Source organism: Gorilla gorilla, chromosome X (genome assembly GCF_029281585.2).
Source record: "Gorilla gorilla gorilla isolate KB3781 chromosome X, NHGRI_mGorGor1-v2.1_pri, whole genome shotgun sequence".
Lineage (NCBI taxonomy): Eukaryota > Metazoa > Chordata > Mammalia > Primates > Hominidae > Gorilla > Gorilla gorilla.
This window is the reverse complement of record NC_073247.2, coordinates 76,080,935-76,094,213: the sequence shown is the minus strand read 5'-3', so window position 1 is coordinate 76,094,213 and position 13,279 is coordinate 76,080,935. Positions and strand designations below refer to the sequence as shown.

The 13,279-nt window shown below is 41.2% G+C and overlaps 1 protein-coding gene across 2 annotated transcripts in view; it reads left to right on the top strand.

Annotated features, from left to right (window-relative positions):
- The first annotated feature begins 9,454 nt into the window (after window positions 1-9,454).
- Window positions 9,455-13,279, top strand: part of LOC101130652 (myotubularin-related protein 8) — a 165,250-nt gene continuing 161,425 nt past the window's right edge. Inside the window, exon 1 of one of the 2 annotated variants that reach the window (XM_063702961.1) lies at window positions 9,455-9,603. In XM_063702961.1, coding sequence (XP_063559031.1) covers window positions 9,580-9,603 — 24 coding nt within the window. In that variant the 5' untranslated portion in view covers window positions 9,455-9,579. The remainder of the gene's footprint in view (window positions 9,604-13,279) is intronic. The other variant, XM_004064281.5, reaches the window with a different exon arrangement.

The window sequence follows — 13,279 nt, the reverse complement described above, 5'->3', positions numbered from 1 at the left end:
CCTGGTGTACTGTGGGAAAAATACCAACTCCCAATAGTAGGAAAGACTTAGTAGAACATAAGTGGGAAATAATTGAGTTGAAGGCTTAGATGTGAAATAGGACAGGTGAGATTTACTGCAGTAATTAGTATCTCATATGTTGGTTAATCTTACTGAGACCCGAGCTTCAGGTACGAAGTCAAAAAGCCCACAGGATTGTCAGTTCACAACTTCTTTTGAGATGATCACAACAGCTTCCTACTTGGTTTCCTTGCCTCCAGACTTCTTCCCTTTAGTTTACCCTCTGGCCTACATTAGCTGTTAGTCCAAAGTCATTCATTTAGTTATTTATCAAACATTTACTCTTTGCCAAGAACTTGTCTAGGCAGTAGGGTACAGTAGTGAACAGAACAGAGACAAACTGCTGCCCTCATGGAGCTGACATTCTACAGGGAAGAAACAAATAATAGATGCTACTAGTATCTCTTTCACTGAAAATATTTTCATTAGCCTAGTAGCTTTTTCTTCCATATTTTCTCTCTTATTTCTAGGCTTTCTCTACTCCTATGGGGGTACATTCTGACTTGTGGCTTTTCTGTAACCTTTGGCAAGTCAGTGTGAGTGCATCAATTTACCCTGAAATGACACCAACTTGCTTTAAAAAGGGAATATTATGAGAAATCACTAATATTAATGGTGGGAAAAATTTGAGCTACAGATAAAAATATTTGTTGTTTTTATTCAACAAATATTTATTGAGTACCTACTATGTGTTAGGACTATTCTAGACTTTGGAAATCCAACAGTGAACAAAAATCCCTGCCCTCACAGAGATGACATACTAGAGAGGGAGGTAATAAATGACAAATACATCTATAATATATCAGGTAGTACTGACAACTATGAAGGAAAAAAGTTAGGAGTGTAGAGAATGTTGCAGAAGAAGTAGTGAGAGTTTTATTTTATATATGGTGTTCAGGTAGGTAAGAATTCTCTGACACAGAGACATTTCTTTTATTTTCTTTTCTTTTATTATTATTATACTTTAAGTTTTAGGGTACATGTGCACAACGTGCAGGTTAGTTACATATGTATACATGTGCCATGCTGGTGTGCTGCACCCATTAACTCGTCATTTAGCATTAGGTATATCTTCTAATGCTATCCCTCCCCCCTCCCCCCACCCCACAACAGTCCCCAGAGTGTGACGTTCCCCTTCCTGTGTCCATGTGTTCTCATTGTTCAATTCCCACCTATGAGTGAGAACATGTGGTGTTTGGTTTTTTGTCCTTGCAATAGTTTACTGAAAATGATGATTTCCAATTTCATCCATGTCCCTACAAAGGACATGAACTCATCATTTTTTATGGCTGCATAGTATTCCATGGTGTATATGTGCCACATTCTCTTAATCCAGTCTATCATTGTTGGACATTTAGGTTGGTTCCAAGTCTTTGCTATTGTGAATAGTGCCGCAATAAATATATGTGTGCATGTGTCTTTATAGCAGCATGATTTATAGTCCTTTGGGTATATACCCAGTAATGGGATGGCTGGGTCAAATGGTATTTCTAGTTCTAGATCCCTGAAGAATTGTCACACTGACTTCCAAAATGGTTGAACTAGTTTACAGTCCCACCAACAGTGTAAAAGAGTTCCTATTTCTCCACATCCTCTCCAGCACCTGTTGTTTCCTGACTTTTTAATGATTGCCATTCTAACTGGTGTGAGATGGTATCTCATTGTGGTTTTGATTTGCATTTCTCTGATGGCCAGTGATGGTGAGCATTTTGTCATGAGTTTTTTGGCTGCATAAATGTCTTCTTTTGAGAAGTGTCTGTTCATGTCCTTTGCTCAAATTTCGATGGGATTGTTTGTTTTTTTCTTGTAAATTTGTTGGAGTTCATTGTAGATTCTGGATATTAGCCCTCTGTCCGATGAGTAGGTTGCGAAAATTTTCTCCCACTTTGTAGGTTGCCTGTTCTCTCTGATGGTAGTATCTTCTGCTGTGCAGATGCTCTTTAGTTTAATTAGATCCCATTTGTCAATTTTGTCTTTTGTTGCCATTGCTTTTGGTGTTTTAGACATGAAGTCCTTGCCCATGCCTATGTTCTGAATGGTAATGCCTAGGATTTCTTCTAGGGTTTTTATGGTTTTAGGTCTAATGTTTAAGTCTTTAATCCATCTTGAATTAATTTTTGTATAAGGTGTAAGGAAGGGATCCAGTTTCAGCTTTCTACATATGGCTAGCCAGTTTTCCCAGTACCATTTATTAAATAAGGAATCCTTTCCCCATTGCTTTTTTTTGTCAGGTTTGTCAAAGATCAGATAGTTGTGGATATGCAGCGTTATTTCTGAGGGCTATTTTCTGTTCCATTGATCTATATCTCTGTTTTGGTACCAGTACCATGCTGTTTTGGTTACCGTAGCCTTGTAGTACAGTTTGAAGTCAGGTAGCATGATGCCTCCAGCTTTGTTCTTTTGGCTTAGGATTGACTTGGCGATGCGGGCTCTTCTTTAGCTCCATATGAACTTTAAAGTAGTTTTTCCAATTCTGTGAAGAAAGTCATTGGTAGCTTGATGGGGATGGCATTGAATCTATAAATTACCTTGGGTAGTATGGCCATTTTCATGATATTGATTCTTCCCACCCATGAGCATGGAATGTTCTTCCATTTGTTTGTATCTTCTTTTATTTCATTGAGCAGTGGTTTGTAGTTCTTCTTGAAGAGGTCCTTCACGTCCCTTGTAGGTTGGATTCCTAGGTATTTTATTCTCTTGGAAGCAATTGTGAATGGGAGTTCACTCCTGATTTGGTTCTCTGTTTGTCTGTTATTGGTGTATAAGAATGCTTGTGATTTTTGTACATTGATTTTGTATCCTGAGACTTTGCTGAAGTTGCTTATCAGCTTAAGGAGATTTTGGGCTGAGACAATGGGGTTTTCTAGATATACAATCATGTCGTCTGCAAACAGGGACAATTTGACTCCCTCTTTTCCTAGTTGAATACCCTTCATTTCCTTCTTCTGCCTAATTGCCCTGGCCAGAACTTACAGGAGTGGTGAGAGAGGGCAGCCCTGTCTTGTGCCAGTTTTCAAAGAGAATGCTTCCAGTTTTTGCCCATTCAGTATGATATTGGCTGTGGGTTTGTCATAGATAGCTCTCATTATTTTGAGATACGTCCCATCAATACCTAATTTATTGAGAGTTTTTAGCATGAAGGGTTGTTGAATTTTGTCAAAGGCCTTTTCTGCATCTATTGAGATAATCATGTGGTTTTTGTCTTTGGTTCTGTTTATATGCTGGATTACATTTATTGATTTGCATGTATTGAACCAGCCTTGCATCCCAGGGATGAAGCCCACTTGATCATGGTGGATAAGCTTTTTGATGTGCTGCTGGATTCGGTTTGCCAGTATTTTATTGAGGATTTTTGCATCAATGTTCATCAAGGATATTGGTCTAAAATTCTCTTTTTTTGGTTGTGTCTCTGCCAGGCTTTGGTATCAGGATGATGCTGGCCTCATAAAATGAGTTAGGGACGATTCCCTCTTTTTCTATTGATTGGAATAGTTTCAGAAGGAATGGTACCAGTTCCTCCTTGTACCTCTGGTAGAATTCGGCTGTGAATCCATCTGGTCCCGGACTCTTTTTGGTTGGTAAGCAGCTGATTATTGCCACAATTTCAGATCCTGTTATTGGTCTCTTCAGAGATTCAACTTCTTCCTGGTTTAGTCTTGGGAGGGTGTATGTGTCGAGGAATTTATCCATTTCTTCTAGATTTTCTAGTTTATTTGCGTAGAGGTGTTTGTAGTATTCTCTGATGGTGGTTTGTATTTCTGTGGGATTGGTGGTGATATCCGCTTTATCATTTTTTATTGCATCTATTTGATTCTTCTCTCTTTTCTTCTTTATTAGTCTTGCTAGTGGTCTATCAATTTTGTTGATCCTTTCAAAAAACTAGCTCCTGGATTCATTAATATTTTGAAGGGTTTTTTGTGTCTCTATTTCCTTCAGTTCTGCTCTGATTTTAGTTATTTCTTGCCTTTTGCTAGCTTTTGAATGTGTTTGCTCTTTCTTTTCTAGTTCTTTTAATTGTGATGTTAGGGTGTCAATTTTGGCTCTTTCCTGCTTTCTCTTGTGGGCATTTAGTGCTGTAAATTTCCCTCTATACACTGCTTTGAATGTGTCCCAGAGATTCTGGTATGCTGTGTCTTTGTTCTCGTTGGTTTCAAAGAACATCTTTATTTCTGCCTTCATTTCGTTATGTACCCAGTAGTCATTCAGTAGCAGGTTGTTCAGTTTCCATGTAGTTGAGCGGTTTTGAGTGAGTTTCTTAATCCTGAGTCTTAGTTTGATTGCACTGTGGTCTGAGAAACAGTGTGTTATAATTTCTGCTCTTTTACATTTGCTGAGGAGAGCTTTACTTCCAACTATGTGGTCAATTTTGGAATAGGTGTGGTGCGGTGCTGAGAAGAATGTATATTCTGTTGATTTGGGGTGGAGAGTTCTGTAGATGTCTATTAGGTCCGCTTGGTGCAGAGCTGAGTTCAATTCCTGGGTATCCTTGTTGACTTTCTGTCTCATTGATCTGTCTCATGTTGACAGTGGGGTGTTAAAATCTCCCATTATTATTATGTGGGAGTCTAAGTCTCTTTGTAGGTCACTCAGGACTTGCTTTATGAATCTTGGTGCTCCTGTACTGGGTGCATATATATTTAGGATAGTTAGCTCTTCTTGTTGAATTGATCCCTTTACCATTATGTAATGGCCTTCTTTGTCTGTTTTGATCTTTGTTGGTTTAAAGTCTGTTTTATCAGAGACTAGGATTGCAACCCCTGCCTTTTTTTGTTTTCCATTTTCTTGGTAGATTTTCCTCCATCCTTTTATTTTGAGCCTATGTGTGTCAATACAGAGACATTTCATCAGACACCTGACAGAGATGAGGGAGTAAACATATAAATATCTGGGGGAAGAGCATTCTAGGCAAAGGAAATAACAAGCATAAAGTCCCTGAGGCAGAAGAATGCCTGGTATATTTAAGAAACAGGAAGGAAATCAATATGACTTGAGGAGACAGAAAAAAGAGTGATAGAAGATAGATATAATAAGAGTTTTACTGGGCTTAGATATTATGTAGAGATTTATACACTATGGTTAATATTTGGCTTTTACTCTAAAATGGAGAGCCGATAGACAGTTTTAAATCAAGGAATCATATCATTCTAGATTTTAGATTCTAGTCCCATAGAAGATGGTATGTAGATTATAGGTTCTAGGGGGACCAAGGCCAAAACATGCAGACCAGCTGGAGGCTGTGGCAGCAATCCAGGTAAGAGGTAACAGAGGCTTGGGGCCAGGCACAGTGGCTCATTCCTATAGTCCCGGTACTTTGTGAGGTGGAGCTGGGAGGATTGCTGGAGTCCAGGAGTTGGAAACCAGCCTAGGCAACGTAGAAAGACATTGTGTCCACTAAAAAAATTAAAAAGAAAAAAATTTAGCCAGGCACGGTGGTACACCTGGAGTTCCATCTACTTGGCAGGCTGAGACAGGAGGATCACTTGGGCCTGCGAGTTGGAGGCTGCAGTGAGCTATGATCACACCACTGCACTCCAGCCTCGATGACAGAGACATTGTCTTAAAAAGTAAAAAATAAAATAAAACAGAGGCTTGGGCCAGGATACAGCAGTGAGAAGTGATTGAATTTGGAGACAATTTTGAAGGAAGAACTCATGGGATTTGATGATGAATCAGGTGTGGGATATGAGAGAAAAGGATGCCTCCAAGACTTTTGTCCTGAATGACTGTGCTATGTTTTAATGTTTGTGTCTCCTCCAAAATTGGTATTGAACCTTAATCCCAATGCAACAGTATTAAGAATTAATTATTAAGGGGCATTTAAAAGGTAATTAGGCCATGAGGGCTGTATTCCTACAGATGGGATCAGTGCCTTATAAAAGGGCTGGATGGAACTAGCCATGTTAGTATCTCCTGCTATGTGAGGATACAGCATTCATCACTCCAGATAGCAGTTAAGATGTCATCTTGGAAGCAAAGAGAGAGCACTTCTCACCAGACACTGAACCTACTGGCACCTTGATCTTGGTTTTCCAGCCTTCAGAACTGTGATAAGTACATTTCTGTTCTGTACAAATTATCCAGTCTAGAGTATTTAGTTTTAGCAGCACAAATACACTAGGATAAACTTGGAAGGATAAAATTGCAATTTCCTGAGATGAGTAATACTGTGTAAAGAGCAGGCTTGAGGATTCAGGTAGAAATAAAAAATTCTGTTTTGGATGTAATAAGTTTGAGAGGTCTCTAAGATATCTGAGCAGACATGTCAGTAGGCTGCTGAATATTATGTAAGCTTTGAGTTCAGAGGACAGATAAAGATTAGAGATAAAATTTTGGGAGCTGTCCACAAATAGATGCTATTTAAAGCCATGGCACTGGATGACAGCACCCAGGGAATAAGTGTAAATAAAGAAGAGGACCAACGTCTGAGCTCTGGCAGCATTACAACATGTAGAGATAGGTAAAGTGAAGTGAAACAGCAAAAGAGATTGGGAATGAGAAGTCAGTGACGTAGGAGAGAGAGTGGTATCCCTATCCCTGGAGCCAAGTGAATAAAATGTATCAAGGAGAAGGGAGTGATCAAATACTGCTGAGAGGACAAAAAGAGATGTGAGGATGACCAATGGATTTTGCAATGGGGAGAATATTGGTAACTTTGACAAGAACAGTTTGGTGGAGTGGTGGAAGAAATGCCTGATTAGAGAGGTTTCAAGTGAGAATAGGATAGGAATAGAAGAGAATGGATTTAGATAAATCTTTTGAAGAGTTCTGCCGTAAAGTATAAGAGGAATGGGGGGATGGCAGGTTGGGGACAGAAATGTGCATCCAGAAAGATATTTTTTAAAATTGGAAATACTATGGCATGCTTTCATGCTGATGGCAGTGATCCAGTAAAGTGGGAACATTTAGTAATAAAGGCAAGGAAACAATTGAGCAGGCTAAAGAGAATGAAATTGAGTGGACAAGTGGAAGGGTTGCCTTAGGAAAGCTCAGGAAGAGTTCGTTAATTGAAGACAGATTATATGGGCTCACATGCAGGACATCAAGCAAATTTGGTTTTGGGGTGATGTGGAAGTTCCCTTCTCATAGCTTCTATTTTTATCAGCAAACTAGGAAGAAGGTAAGCATTTGAGAGAGAAAACAGAAATATTTGATAATAAAGTTGAGGAAAGGAAGGAACCTATCAATATTCATTGTGACTTTACAATGTTCCTGGAACCTCATATACATTACATTTTGAATTCCCACAAGGACTTTAAGAGAATAGGTTTACAGCTGAGAAAACTAAGGCACAGAGAGTTTGTGTAATTTGCCCAGGGCCATGTATTATTAGCATATTGCTAAACCAAAATTTGAACCTTGTCTGACTAGAGTCCACACACTCTTTCCACTATCCTAAACAGCATGGAAACAAGGTTTTGAGTCTGAGTAACTGGGTATATGGTGGTGCAATTAGTAGGGATAGGAAAAACTTGAGAAAGAGCAAGTGATAGAGGTGGGAAAATGCAAGGGGGTTGTGAGAGAGTGTGAAAGATGAGTTTGTTTTGGGCCATGATGCCTTTAATGTGCTAGCAGGAACACGCAAGTAGAACTGTCAGAGGGCAATTGGAAGTTCTAAATTTGAACTCAGGAAAAAGATCATGGTACTTGAGATATGAAGTTGGGTGTCCCCTACTGAGGGTTCATTAGCCCCTTTTCACACTGCTATAAATAAATACCCGAGACTGGGTAATTCATAAAGAAAAGAAGTTTAATTGGTTCACCGTTCTGCAGGCTGTACAGGAAGCATAGTGGCTTCTGGTTCTGGGGAGGCCTCAGGAAACTTCCAGTCATGGTGGAAGGCAAATGGGGAGTGAGGCACTTCACATGGCCAGAGCAGGAGGAAAGTGGGCAGAGGAAGGTGCCACACACTTCTAAGCCATCAGATCTCGTGAGAACTCACTCACTATGGCAACGACAATACCAAGGAGGCTAGTGTTAAACCATTCAGAAGAAACCACCCCCATGATCCAATCACCTCCTACCAGGCCCCACTTCCAATATAAGGGATTACAATTAAACATGAGATTTGGTGGGGACACAGATCCAAGCCATATCCAGGAGTAAGGGTTTAACTTGTGGAAGAGATCAAGATAACCAAAAGAAAGAAAATAGAAGAGGAATGAGGATGGAAGCCAGGAAAATGGCTTAAAAAAAAGAGAAAGTTGCTGGGAAGGAGTCAGAGAAGGAACAGTTGGGGATGCAGGCAGTGAGTTTGTTTATAATAAAGGTCAAGGGAAGAAAGAATGTCAAAAAGGAATATGAATCAATAGTTTTAAATGCTGTAAAACAAATAGAAAACGAGCACTGAGAAGAGCTGTTGGAATCAGCGCTGGAATTTAGGATGATGTGAAAGAGCCAATTGAGTGGAGTGGTAGGGAGGAGTGAGTTTGTTATGGAGAAGTGAAGGTGATGATAAGTAGACTGTTCTTTTGAGATATTTGGCAGTGAAAGGGCTGAACATGATGGAACGATGGTACAAGGGAGAATAGGGTCATGGATCGAGGGAAGGGCCTTCAGGCTAGGGAAGAAGGCAGAATATGATAAACGAGTAGTTTTGCTAGCAAATGTTATAAGAACTCAAAGAAGAACAAAATTATTTTGTAGGGGCAGTGAGATTGCAAACCATAACACTGCAATAGTAGAGCTAGAAATTACCCTGAGATAGTGGCCAATACCCTCATTGTAACCTTGGTCAACTTAAGACCCAGAGAGGTGGCATGATTTCCCCATGGTCACATAGCAAGTTAGTGGCAGACCTGAGAGGAGTAGAATCCAGATTTCCCAACTCTCAGATTGTTCTTTTTTCCACCACAAATCTGACTTGGAGCACACCACTGAGGGTCTGCACCTATTTACCCCTCATCTGATAGCTGGTCCAGTGGGCCCTTTCTTGGTCCTCTTCCCATATCTACGATGGCAAAAGTGATGAGGATACTGTAATATTCCAGATTTTAACTAGGTTGATGGCAGCAGACACATAAAGGAGAGACAGAGAGGAGGATATACCTTTCCGTATTTCAAAAAATATTCTCTGGTGACTTGCCCAAGGTCTCACAGCTAGGAAGCTCTTCAGAAACCCAATTGCCAGCATGGGGCAGCCTGTGTTACTGCTGCAGGATGCTATCATTGTAATATTAGAGTAAAGGAGTGACATCTGTGTTCAGAGCCCTTATAGCATCAAGGAGGGTGAGAAGGGTGGCAGTACTCGAATCTGGGACTTAAAGACTCGGCCAAACGTTGAACCTGAACCAGAATAATCAATTTCCCGAAGAAAAGGGCACTTGCCAGGAAGCAAGATGGCGGGAACGGCTACGGTCAAAGTGTCGCGATAGGAGCTTTCGCCGAGGATCAGGTGACGAGAGTTTGAGCCAGGACCGGGAGGGCGGGGGTAGAAACCCGGGTTGAGGCAGGAGGCGGCTAGACCGGTGGCGGCGGCATCCGGAGTAGCGCTGAGATCTTTCGGTGGCGGGAACTGCAGTCATGGATCATATTACAGTACCCAAGGTAAGGAGAAGAGTTAAGCGAGGCAGACAGCTGCGAGCTTCCTCTTGGTGCTCACCTGGGAGCCCAGACATACCTCCTCAGCCTTCTCAGCCTTCTTTGACGCGTCTTTCCTGTGCGGGGTCCCGGGTTCTCTTTCGGGGTCCACACCCCCTTTCAACCAAACACCTCTTCTTAGGATCTGCTTGCGGGCGTCGGCGGCCGGGAAAGAGGTGGTCTGCACCACTGTCCCCTTACGCGACACCGCCCCCGCTCCTGGTGCACGCCTGTTCTGGCCCTCTGACTCCAGCTCCTCCCTAGCCTTGACCTCACACTCACCATTATCTCAGCTTTTTATACTAGCTGCACTTGTAACCGCCATTCGCGAATACCCCACGTTGCTCTGCCTCCTGCAGAGTTACTTCCTTTAACGAGCGTTTCTTCACCATCCTCTTGGCTCCTCCAGCCACTAACCTTCCCCAGGGACTGCCCAGAACCCCACTCTCGCTCCAGCTCCACGGCATGCCTGTGAGGGTTTGTGGGGGCCACAGCATCTCTTCAGCCAAAGCTGGGCAATGGAAAAGGAAGAGGAGTGGGGCAGAGTGGATCTGGCTCTGCTCAGCCGGTAGGGGAAACCCAAGAGGTTTATCTAGCCAGTTGTCACCTATTTTTAGCCGGTCCCGAGTTAGAGTTACTTCTGCTACTTTTTCCTCTCATCTTTCCAGATCCTACTCCCTCCCTTCCCAACGCCAGCCCCTTTCTGTTTCAAATCTACTTCCCTCCTTTCTCCTGTCTGGGGCTGGGGAACAGTGAAAAGTTCACAACTAGTCTGTGGTTATTTTTTCCTGTTGATCATAACACACGTGGTCCAGGCTAATTGAAGTCCTGGTAAAAAATCCAGCGTGTTTTTAATGGAAAGAGCATGGATTTTGAAGCCAGAAGACTTGAATTAAAGTGCTGCCCACTACACCCCCACCAACTACTTAGCTAATGACTTTGGACAAATTATTTAACCTCTCTGAGCCTTAGCTTTCCTCACCTACTGATAGGGTTTTTCTCTGTGTCCCCACCCAAATCTCATCTTGTAGCTTCCATAATTCTCACGTGTTGTGGGAGGGACCCGGTGGGAGACGGTTGAATCATGGGGGCGGGGCTTTCCTGTGCTGTTCTTGTGGTAGTAAATGGGCCTCATGAGATCTGATGGTTTTAAAAACGGGAGTTTCTTTGCACAGGCTCTCTCTTTGCCTGCTGCCATCCACGTAAGATGTGACTTGCTCCTCCTTGCCTTCCTCCATAATTGTGAGGTCTCCCCAGCCATGTGGAACTGTTAAGTCCAATAAACCTCTTTGGTAAATTGCCCAGTCTCGGGTATGTCTTTATCAGCAGCGTGAAAACAGACTGATACACCTACCAAATGAGGATAATGAAATTTGCCCGGCTCACTTCACAAGATGGTTGTGGGATTAAATAAGAGGATGTGTGTGAAAGAGTTTTTGTAACTAGTAATGTTTTGCCCACTTTTTAGCATAAAACTTTGATGCTGCCTGATGGGCAAAGCACAAACTCCAACCTTTAACCTTTTTTTCTGACTCCCTCCTCTTCAGGGCCTTTCTCTGTGGAGGATAACCACATCCTGTGTAAAAGCCAGCCAGCCTTGCCTTTTTCTGTGTCCCTTTGTTTCCGGATCATGTCATTTGTACGGGTCCTCTGACATGGTATAAGAAGGTGGTACCATTAAAGGCAAGGAACTTCTGTTGTCCAGACTCCCTCTTCTCCCAACCCACCTAAGCTTGGGCCACGTTACTTGTCTAGTTCAAAATCAGCTCACTTGAATACTCCTTTTTTCTCTCTTTTGACAACTGGGGAAGATGGGGAGGCAGAACTGCTCCTGTCCTTGAGTGTTAAAATATTAAAATTCCCCTGTTAGGGATTGAAGCTATAAACTGGGCTGGCTGTATGGAAATTGGAAGGGAGAAGAAACCATTAACGGGCCCATACGAAAATTATAATAGCAGCTAATATGTATAGAATATTTAACTATGTGACAGGCACTGTGTTCGATATTTTACCTGAAATATGCCTTGAATCCTTACAATAACCTATTAGGAGATACTATTATTATTCCCATGTTACAGATGAGGAAACTGAGATCCCTAGATGTGGAATGCTTGCCTAATAAACAAAGATAGGAGTGCTCAGACTGGTGCTGGGATAGGGTTCGTGCTCAAGAAAACTTAAACTTGCATCATGGTCAGACTCCATTTGTACTGCATGGATAGTGTCATTAGTCTTGAAATATAAATAAAAACTCCAAATGAAGACTTGATTCTTTAAGCAGAATTAGTATTTGTTTTGGTGCCTGGCAGGGCTGTGAGTGCCCACAGGTGGTATGCTGCTGTGAGTCTGTTTTTTTCTCAGTTTCTAGAAAGGATTAGGGTTGCATTAATGGCTCGGGATTAAAATGGCCTCCCTTTTGTTAACTCACTGTTTCCATAAAAGAGAGAGACATCTGCCTTGTCCATCTCAGGTCAAAGGGATAACTTTGAGTTTGTCAGTCATTAGTTGTGTATGTCAAGTACAAAAGTGACTTTTATTTTTGGCTCTTGCTTGAGTCTTTTTCTTTACTCAGGAAGACTTTAAAAAATTATTGAAGTACAGTACACGTAAAGAAAAGTGTATAGATTGGAAGTATTCATTGTGCTATAAACTTATAAACTGGACACACCTGTGCAACCGCTACTGAGATTAAAAAAAACAAAAACAAAAAAAACCAAAAAAAAAAAAAAAAGAACATTACTAGAAGTCCGCTTCATGTCCCCTTCCAGTCAACACCCCTCCCAGGGGTAAACTACTATACTGACCTCTAACAGGATACATTCATTTTACTCTTTTGTTGTACTTAATATAAATGGATTAATACATTCTCTTTTGTGTTTGACTTCTTTTGCTCAACATTGTTTGAAAGATTTATCCATATTATTTCTTGAAGTTATAGATCATTCTCATTGCTATATTATGTTTTGTTGACATGCCACATGCGATTTATCCATTCTTCTGTTGATGGGGAATTTCCAGTTTCTGCCTTTTGCCAATAGTACATTTTGACAGATTTAAATATACATTTTTGTTGGTATATGCCATCGGAGTGGAATTTCTGGGCCATAGAATATGCATATGTTCATCTAGACACTACCAATTTTACATTCCCACGACCTATGTATGAGAACAGATCTATCTTTCTAAGATATAGCTTAGGGTTCAACAACCATTTTTGGAGCGTCTCAGACCTGCCCTAAAGTTTGGTGGCTCTCCTATCTGAATCAGAATTTGTTCTATGTATTTTTCCCTACCCTCATTACATCTGTGTCAGTTGGCACCCAGAATTCTTAATTACTTTTCTTTCCTGGAATGGAACCTTAATAATAAGGCTTTATGCAATTAACATTTATTGAGCTTCAACTGGTTTGACAATTTGCTGTGGTTTAAGAGTGCATACTTTGGAGCCAGGCTGTCTGAAATAAAATCTCAACTCTGCTACTTAACTAGCTTTGTGATTTTGGCAAATATATAATCTCTTTTGCCTCAGTTTCTTCATCTATAAGATGGTGTTGAAAATAGTACCTATCTCACAGGGTTGTTATAAGAATTAAATAAGTTAGTATCTGTAAAGTGCTTAGAACAATGTCTGGCACATGGTAGA